Here is a 10,150-nt window from a genome sequence, read left to right as displayed (position 1 = left end):
AGGGCTGGCGGCAGATGGCTGGGGGGGGAGGGGTGGGGAGAGGGCTCAGCTCCTCCCCTCTAATGCGTGCCAGGCTGGTGAGCCCCCTTCCTCCCAGAGCCTGGCCCCTGTCGAGGGGTCTCACTCCCCATCACTTACACTGTATCACAATGTCCTGGGGGGAATTGTTTAAAACGCAGATTCTTGGGCCCTCACCCCCAGAGATGCTAGATTCTAAGGTGTAGGGAGCCGCTGAGCAGCGTGCACTTTTAACGACCTACACGGGGTCTGGGCACGAGGTCTGGCCCGCGGTCGGGGAAATAGTCGAGCGGACTCACGTCTAGCAGCTCGGCATTCCTTGGGAGCGTGCCGCTGGCGGTGCGGACATTCGGGCCCCCCCAGGACCTCGGAGGGTGGGGCCCGGCCCCGAATGTGTTACCAAGCCCCCCCGGTGATGCTTATGACTCTCAAGCCTGGGACCCACGCTCTCCTGGGAAGGGAATGGCCTGGGGCCAGGGAGTTCTGGGCCCTGGTTCTGCTGTGACTGAGCCGATCCTAAGAGGCCCCTTTTCCAGAACAGTGGTCTCTGGAGCAGGGTCCACAATGGCCCATGGAGGGACAAGGGGGACAATTAGAAAAATGTTAAAAGATTTTCTTATCCTTTCAGATGTATCTTTGTATGTTTTATATATAAGGATACCTGTGTATATGTAACGTATAAATAAATGACTAGGCCTGTGTAGGGGGTTCTTGCTGGAGACTTTTTCACTGATGAGGTGCAAAGATCCCCAAACATGGAAGAACATCTACGGGGTGGAGCCTGGTTCGTCTGCAGAAACTTGCTAAATGAATGAATGCCAGAACGAATGAATGACCACAGGAAACAATGGCCCCGGCCATAAATACCTGCTCTCTGTGCCCTGGTCACCCAGCCTTCCCTGTGGCCCTTTCTACTGATCATCTGTCCCCCAGAGAGCTTTTTCTGGTCGTTCTCCCTAGAATTCTGTGCCTTTCCCCTGTCCGAGGTGACTCTTTGTCATCCCTAGGTCTTACCTCCAGGGCCCTCCCTGACTCCAGGGCAGGTCCCCCAGACTTTATCATAACTGGTGTGGAATCTCTGGTCGTGTGTACCCCTAAGATGCAGACGAGGGCACCCTCTTTTACAGCCCCACCACAGTTTTCATTTCATATTTAATTGTGTGGCCAGTTGACTCAGGACTAGCTCTTCCAAGAAGCAGTAACACCAAGGAGGGCTGGAGACCTGTGTCTTTGTTTTTTCCTCGTTATTTTATCCCCCAGTGCCTTGCATGGAGTCCATGAATATTTGTTGAATGGCCGTATAATGTTAAGAGGGCGGCGAAGGTCCTTACATTCTAGGCTTTATGACTGTAGGCTCTGTTCACTTGTGGGGAGCCTGGTGTAGTGTAGATGCTCAAACATTATGTCCTGAGTGTCTGTAGGGGTGACAAGTGACTGCCTTGATACTTGATAAATAAGCTTGCCTTCCAAGACACAGCTACACAGAGAGGGAGGGTTGGGTTAGATCAGGTTGTTATAAATGTCATTGGTTTCATGTCAGAACAAATTCAGAAATTTTTGCAGCATTTGACTCATATCATCACAGTTTTTGTCATTTACATATCGCTTGTACCATTATTCAGTTTTCTTCCGTCTCTTCTATTTAAATATATTTATTTTTAAAAGTATATTTTTCTGTCTTTATACTGCTATACCAATTACCTATATTTTTTCTAATACACAATAAGATCAACTGTACAAATACCAATAGTAATTACTGAAGGTTTAAAAGAAGCATGTGTTATGAACGTATATTCACAAAAAGCTACGGAGTTGCTTCGTAACTTGACTGTCTACACAAACCCAAATAATCTTTACAAAAAAGGTATGTCTTTTCAGACTCTGTGTGTCTGGAATGCAAAAGAAAGTTGAGAACCAAAGTGATGTAGCTTCGTAAAGAGAAAATGGATAAATTGCTTGAATTCCTGAGAGACAGCCTGGTAATTTGAGAATAGTCAACTTGTATCAAAGTTGATGAATCACTGGATTTCCCCAGAATACCATGTTTGGAAAGATGAGAGTGAGGATATCACGAATATTTGGTATGTGTTGCAGTTTCAGAATTTATTAGCGGATATCCCAGAGTTTAAAAATCCTCAGGACAATCTGGACAGAGAAAATGTCATATGAAGAAGACACTCACTTTACAATCCTTACTTTAACTAATCTAACTCTCTTTAACCAAAATGAGTAGGCATTCATCAGAAATGATTTAAGGCTAAGGGTCTTATCAGACCCTCTAATATTTTAAAACATCTTCTTAAGTTTAAAGCAGATGTTTTAGATACTGTTAGCATGCGGTTTGTATGCTCCTTGGGTTTATACAACTACCTCTGACAATGTCTACATCTGTTTGCTACGAAGAAAACAACTCTGTTTTCCAGGATACAGACGTAGTTTTTTTAAACCACAACGACAAAAAACGCAGATTTACGTGCCTGCAAAAAGCCCAATTATGGTTGGAAAACCATACGTAGCTGACAGGTCTGGGATGATCATCAAAGATGAGTGACCCACTAATTCCAAAATAACAGTAGTGATATTGTTATGTTTACAAGTGGAGCAGAGCAACGCAAAACCTCACCGCAAAGGAAAAAAATCATGTTCTTTGAGAAGTTTCTGTTGTTTTTGTCAAAAATAGCAAGCCACCAACCAAACGACTCATCAGAATTGGATTTGGGTTTATTTGATAAATCTTTATCTTTAGGTTTGTTATCTATTATTTTTATAATTCAACACTCAAAAGATTCAGGCAGACCTTGGAGATATTCGGGGTTCGATTCCAGACCACCTCAAAAAGGCGAATATTGCGATAAGGCAAGTCACACAAGTTTTTTGGTTTCCCAGTGGACACAAAAGTTATGTTTACGCTATACTGCAGTCGATTAAGTGTGCAACAAATAGCATTATGTCTGAAAAAGATGTACATACCTTAATTCAAAAATACTTCCTTGTAAAACATGCTAACCGTCATCTGAGCCTTCAGCAGGTCGTAGTAGTAACGTCAAGATCACAGGTCACCATGACACATACAATAATAATGTACACGTTTGAAATATCGTGAGAATTACCAAAATGTGACGCGGAGACATGAAGCGAGCCAATGCGGTTAGGGAAAGTGGTGCCAACGGACGTACTTGACGTAGGAGTGCCACAGATCTTCAATTAAAAATATGCGATATCTGCGAAGCATAGTAAAGTGGAGCGCAATAGAACAAGGTCCTGCCTGCGTTACTGTAAACTTGAGTGCAAGTTGCTTGGTATGGATTTTCCAAATGAGCCCAGTAGTAATACTTACAAAACAGTCATTTGAAGATAGTGATAGCTTAGTTTCTAATGAAATAAATAACCAGTGATGAGAAAAAAATGCCACAGAATTCCCTCAGAGATGATGGATTATCAGACTTTGTGATTGATAATTTTATAGGGTTTTGAAGATGACTGTGTTCTGGGTTTTGAAGATGATAAAACTATTATTGTTTGCTCTTTGTTGTATAGTATGACCTTCATTGAACACAAATTTCCAGTAGAATTCTTACATTATTCCTCTTTTGACTGCATACTGATACTCACTGAAATGTCCTATTATCTTGGAATATTTCTGTGCATGAGAATGGCATTGTAATTGCTTCATTTTTTTTTTTTTTTGCTTCACATATACACTCTTTGGTACCAGTTATTTCATCAAATTATTTGTTTTCACATACTTTTGTTCTGTGTAGGAATCAATGTAAATGTATTTTATTTTGCTATTTACTTGGTACCGATGTTTACTGAGATATTTCCTCACCAGCGTGCTCTGTGTAGATTTGTCCATATTTATTTTACCTTGTGGACTGCTGTTTAGTCGCCAGCATTCATTAAGATACAGTGCTAACACGTGCTGTGCATGCAGTTTGGGGGCTCAACTTACCAGTAAGTTTGATAGATTAAAAAAAATGTTCACAGACTACCTAAAATTATCTTGCTTATTATCAGGGGTGGTCATTTACACAACAAATAAATGGGATAAGTTCATCTATTCCACCTATACCACCTGCTCTCCTTCTTCCCTTCTGCCCACCCCCAGAAAAAAAATGAAATTGAGAAAAACTAGTAACATCATGACCCTGTGTGCCATAGGATGAGATTACACAGCACGTAATTTCTTCTTGTTTTGCTGGTATCCATGAGTTGTAATTCCTCTGGCCAATTCACCTACCCTAATGTATTTCAAGCCGACGTCTTCTGACAGATCTGGTGGTTATTCTTGGAAATCAGACCCTTAGGAGGGAATTTATCCAACTGGTCTGAGAAAATTTTCTTCTCCAAATTTAGTCTTAGAGAGCCACCTGCTGGTTGGTTTTGGAATTACCACCTTATTATTGCCGTTTCTGGTGGAGAGAGGAAGGTGCTGGTTCGGACACACCCACCTACACTAAGACGTATTCAATCCACCCTCACTGCTTTTCCCACCCCATTTGTCAGTTTTCAAAACTAAATTCTCTTCTATGTTTAGGTATATATAGAATCAACTTGTGAGGTTTATCACGAAAACTGGGAAGGAATTCATGAAACGGAAGCATTCAACGGTGTGCTGAGTACCGTATTCACAGGATTCTTTTAAGAATTCATTGTATAAAATAACCAGAGTCATCTTTTTCCAGTTGTCTTCTGTATTGTCCTAACCCTGGTCGACATCACCTTCCTCCAGAAAAGTACTATGCTCCAATAAGTTTGGGGCAAAATGCTACATGTCAAATTCTCCTTTAGGAGGTTCAGAAAGCAAATCTTTATTTTTCAGACTCTGAGATGTCCTGTGGTAAAAAATCTGTTTAGTCTTGCTTAAATCAGAGCTCTGCAAATTTATTTGAAACATGCAGTCTTGTCTCTCCTTCTTTATATAAACAAACATTAACATACCTCTAGTAAAGTGCCAGGTTTGTTCCATACAAGGGAGACTGGACACACTCATTATCTTTATAAAAGCTACCATTTCTTGAGGATCTGCTGCGTTCCACGTTTCGCACTAGGAACTTAACATACATGGTCTCATTTAGTCCACAAAGCAGCCACCTGAGAGTATTTTACACCCATGTGCAGCTAAGACACAGGATCTGAAGGGTTAGTGATGTGTCCAGGATCACCTATCTAGTAAGGAGTTGAGGTTTTCATCTCTCCATCCATTCATTGACGCATTCGTTTATTTGGCAAATGTTAATTGAGCATCTACTTTATGCCAAGCACTGTGCTAGGTGATGGAAGTACACTGGGGCTACTAGACAGGCTTGTTTCTGCCCTCCTACAGCTTATAGTCGAAAGGAGAGTCACAGTCAGTAATTACACACATATATTTAATTTCAAATTTGGTCCATGTCAGGTTGAAAAGAAAGTGTTTGTAGTAGAGAATGGTGAAGCAGAGCTGTTGTCGGTTTTGGGAGGATGATGACAAAGGGACTTCTTTAGAGGGGCTGCAGCATTTACCCCAAGACCTGAAGTCTGAGAAGAGACAGCCATACTGAGAAGCAGGGAAAAGCATTGTCCACGGAGAGATCAACAAGTGCAAAGGCCCTGAGGTAGAAACGAGCTGGCGTGTTCAAAGAGCAGAAAGGAGGTGGTGTGGCTGGTGCACAAGGGCCTTTAGGAGACAGCGGGTGTGTCCAGCTTCACTGCGATGTTCTTCTCAAACACCCTCACCTCCTCCTCAAAGTTAACATCTCAGGAATTTTGCTCTTAATCTTAAGGAGCTCCGTTACTCAATATTTTAGAACCTTTCTGTTGGAATTGCCTCGGAAGATAGCATCCCTTGTTTAAAAAAAAAAAAAAATAGGCACGTATCATTGATCAGATGTGACTTTGGATAATTTTAGGAAATCAAAGAGTAGCATCATATGTTTGCATCACTCTGCGGGACATTTCCTTGTTGCTTATTTGGAAGAGTGGGACTATCTTCTCCGTTTCAATGAAGGCAGAAACTGAGACCCTTGGAGGTCGAGTACTTGCTCAAGATGACATAGTCACTGGGCGGAGGGACTGACATTAGAACTTCAGTGTTCTGACTTGTAGTCCAGGGCTCGCTCTTTCTTTTATCATATGTCCTTGCCTTTGGGAGGAAGTTCTGCTCTTCCCGAAGTGTTTCCAAGACAAATACCATGTGATGGAAATAGCTCCTCCAGCGGGTTGGTTCCAGGCCATGCGATTCACATTTTTATTTTAAGGATGATAGATTCTTGGAGCAAGTGGCTACTTTGGAGGAGTTAACACTGGTTTTTCTTTCTCTTTTATAATCTATTTTTTATTGAGGTATAGTTGATTTACAATGTCGTGTTGATTTCTGCTATACAGCAAAGTGATTTAGTTACACACATACATACATTGCTTCTCACATTCTTTCCCATTATGGTTTATCACAGGGTATTGTATATAGTTCCCTGTGCTCTACAGTAGGACCTTGTTGTTTATCTATCCTATATATAATAGTTTGCATCTGCTAATCCCAAGTTTCTAATCCACCCCTCCCACCCGCCTCCCCCTTGGCAACCAAAAATGTGTTCTCTATAACACTGATTTTTCAGTATTAATTCTAACACAGTCACATACATTGTATATGCAGCTGGTAAGAGAGAAGTAATAGATTAAGATCTGAGCAAATGTGAAACGATGACAAATAAACCAGGGTCTCAAGGCCACATGTCTGTAGGGGCCAGGAGGACGTGCCAGGACTGAGTGGTGGGGTCCCTAGTAAAAAATGGCAGGGAGAGTGCAGGCCTAGAAAACAGGGACATCCGCCCTTTACGGGAAGTTTGCAGTCATTCAGCTATTGACAAGCAATTCCAAATGTTCCAAGCCCTGCACAGGCCAGAGAACAGGGCTGGGCCCAGATGGTGTCCACAGGCCAGTACCAGCTTGTGACCTTTGTGTGAACTGCAAAAATGTAAAAAATAATCTCTCAATCCATCTCCTGGCTTTAAGCTTAAAAACAGTATTCCAACCAAGCCAGGAAGTTTCAGTTAACCATCATGATAGAAGCTGCAGGTGTATTCATTTCGACTTGACCCCAAGTGAATGCTGTCAGTCACTTTTCTTGAAAACTTTTAGAGTCTAAGGAGCTACCGTTGAAGGTTCAGGAAGGGCTTTGCACTTGATTGAAGATATGGATTTTGCATCAATATTGTTTGCATACTGTCTACTTCCTGCAGGGAATTTTTATCAAACTGTAATAAAGATTTGCCTGGATTTTTACTTGTAGGATTCAAACCCATTAATGCAGTTTCTCTACGTTATAGCGTGTGCTTATGTGTGCGTGTGTGTGTGTGTGTGTTGGAAAGAGAATAGAATTCTTGTCCAAAATGGCTGGGAGGCTGGAATAAATGATTTCTAGTGACTTGGGATATTTTAATATTCAAATTACTTTAATAATCATCACTGCTATTGTGTACCAATGACTGTATGACTAGATTTTCTTAGGGTTCAGATTTGAGGCTTGCAGATATCTGAATCCACGATTTCTTATGTCAGAAAGAGACTCAACCGAGGTGTGATGGAGGCCAGGGCTGTTGGTGATAATGAAGTAGAGCTTAAGGCTTAGGGGGCAAGAGGCCACTGTGAACCTTTTTTGCTAGGTCCAGTGTTTTGAACGCGTGTTGGTGGGGCAAACATGCTCCACTTAGCTGGGGTCCCATCTCCCTGTGTGTTAGGCCGGCTTGATCCACACATTTGGTTCCAGGAATGCTGTACTGTTGTGTAGGTTTTGCTTTGCTCACTTCAGAGAGCTGTTCACCTGGTCTGCAATGTGAATTCCTTTGCTTGTGGTAACGCTTAGAGCCAGCAGATGGTGCTCTGTCCACAAGAACTGGAAAACTGGCCTCCTGGCCAAATCCAGCCTGCTGTCTGTTTCTCTTCACGTTTCCTTGGAACATTCACGCCCATTCCTTACATATTAACTGGTTGCCTTTGTGCTACAGGCAGCAGGGTTAAGTATTTGCTATGACACCATACAGTCTAAAAAATCTAAAATATTTCATATCTGGCCCTTTATAGAGAAAGTTTTCAGCCCTATCCTGTGTCACAAAGGGGGCTCACAGTTGCCTCGTGTGTTGCCTTCCTGGCTTCTTCATTTTTCTTGGTTTGGAACTTAAACCTGAAATAATAAAGGCTAAATGGATTTTAAGAAGTCCTGTTATACTGCAAGATTTCCTAGGTATAAATATAATATTGTCTTACTTCTGGTCCGGTTTCCAAAGAGTGTCCTCGCCAAAAGATTCCACAGTCCTTTGATTCCATATCATCTCCTCTAAATATTCTGGGTATAGGAGTTGAAAAAGACAAAACATTAAGGAGGAGGTTGTCCTTAACTGCTACTGGTCTGATCATAGCTCAGTGCAAAGGCCACATGCAAATGATATGTTAATCATACCATCTCTTATGACTTTCATTTGCATATCCCTGTGAGTGGCCTCTGGGAAAAAAATCCCGTGTCCTATGTTACTGATTTCCACTATAGAGAAACTTGTGACTAGCTAATCTGGTTGTGGGCTTTCTTGAAATATAACTGCCGATTTCTAAATCTTTTTTGGAAAAGATGTCACCAGCCCTCTGAAGCTTCATCGAACAGAGACTTTTCCTGCCTACCCATCTGAGCACTGATGGAACTGCCAAGAATTGCTGTGTGACATGCTTGTGATGTGTCAGGCACAGATCCACCCGGGAGGTCAGAGGATGACCCCGAGGGAAGCGCTGAAGAAAAGAAGCTACACGTCCTGGCTAACTGCGTGGTCCTTGGGAAACTCTGCAATACCATATTTTGTCTTTTTCTTTTTTTCCTTTCTTTTTTTTTCCCCCTTAAAAAAACCTTAGCATAATCGAAACCTGTTCTATAGATATCGACGTCGTCTTCCCTCTTTTACAGTTGGACAGAAAGGAGTCGATGCCACAAAATGATTTTCTATTGTAGATACCATGTCCCTGGCACCTCTCTGAATCTATCCTTTTGCCGATTCTTGTGGTTTTTCCTTCTGAGTGTTTCAGTTGTATGACAGTACTGACAATAAAATGGCTCTTATTTGTTATTCGTTTATACCATATTCCTGTTATTGATATTCTGGTTCCGCTTAACTGTTGGCCATATTTTATTGTATTCCCCATTAGTTAAATCAGTGCTTTAACTCAGTATTACCTATTATGTTAATAAATCACCTTTCCAAGCACCCTCTATATTCTTTATAGGGTTACAATTTCTCTCTCACACCATCTCCCCTCTCCCTCCTTTTTAAAAAAGCCTTTATTTTGTTTGGTGTACTTTCCCAAAACATTTTAAAATAAAAGATCATTCTTCACCCATATGGTCGTGGGATTCTGGCTATATGGTTTTCTCTGTATCTCCAGTGTTTCTGAAGGTATGTGAATATTTGCCTTATGAGCCATGAGTGTGGCTTGGCATTGCGTTTGATGGAATCCAACCATTTATGCGTTTGTTCCCTTGTTCATTCAGCTGGGTCTGTGCTAAGCATCTACTAGACAGAGTCAGGAGACAGAGATAAAAAGACACAGACTCTGTCACGAGGGACCTTAAGTGCAGAGGAGTATGACAAGGAAAATAGAGACACAATTTCAATACAGAGTGACATCTGCTAAATGGACCCCGAGAGGTGATGTACTTCGAAAGAGGTGTTCACTCTATTCCCCAGGTTTTCCCACCAGGAAACTGCCAGGTGGGGATCAAGTCTTTGAGCTTCTGAGGCTAGAATTGCTATAAAACTGCACGAGAGAGCGGAGATGGTGTCTGTCTCGGTCACGACTCTCTTCCCAGTAGCGTTGCCAGATAAAATATAGGACATCCAATTAAATTTGGATTTCAGATACACAATGAATAATTATGTAAGTATAAGTGTATTGCATGGGACATAATTGTACTTAAAAATGTCCATTGTACATCTTAGATTCAAATTTGACTGGATGGTCTATATTTTTCCTTGCTAAGTTTGGCAATCCTATTTCCCAGGCCCTAGAACTGTGCCTTACACGTAGCTCATGCTTGAGAAATATGTATTGAATGAATGGAGGAATAAACTCCTATCCTTGGGATAGAATTCTTTCTACAAGGGGAGGCAAATTA

General features: G+C 41.7%; 1 protein-coding gene across 1 annotated transcript in view; it reads left to right on the top strand.

The window, feature by feature from the left end:
- The window catches only part of DOK5 (docking protein 5), a 135,002-nt gene extending 125,628 nt beyond the window's left edge, over positions 1 to 9,374 (top strand). The window contains exon 8 of the mRNA XM_024750353.1: positions 8,618 to 9,374. Within this exon, the coding sequence (XP_024606121.1) occupies positions 8,618 to 8,682 (65 nt within the window). The 3' untranslated portion in view covers positions 8,683 to 9,374. The remainder of the gene's footprint in view (positions 1 to 8,617) is intronic.
- The last annotated feature ends 776 nt before the right edge of the window (positions 9,375 to 10,150 follow it).

This window comes from Neophocaena asiaeorientalis, unplaced genomic scaffold, assembly GCF_003031525.2.
Source record: "Neophocaena asiaeorientalis asiaeorientalis breed wild unplaced genomic scaffold, Neophocaena_asiaeorientalis_V1.1 scaffold606, whole genome shotgun sequence".
Lineage (NCBI taxonomy): Eukaryota > Metazoa > Chordata > Mammalia > Artiodactyla > Phocoenidae > Neophocaena > Neophocaena asiaeorientalis.
This window is presented reverse-complemented; position numbering and strand designations above follow the sequence as displayed.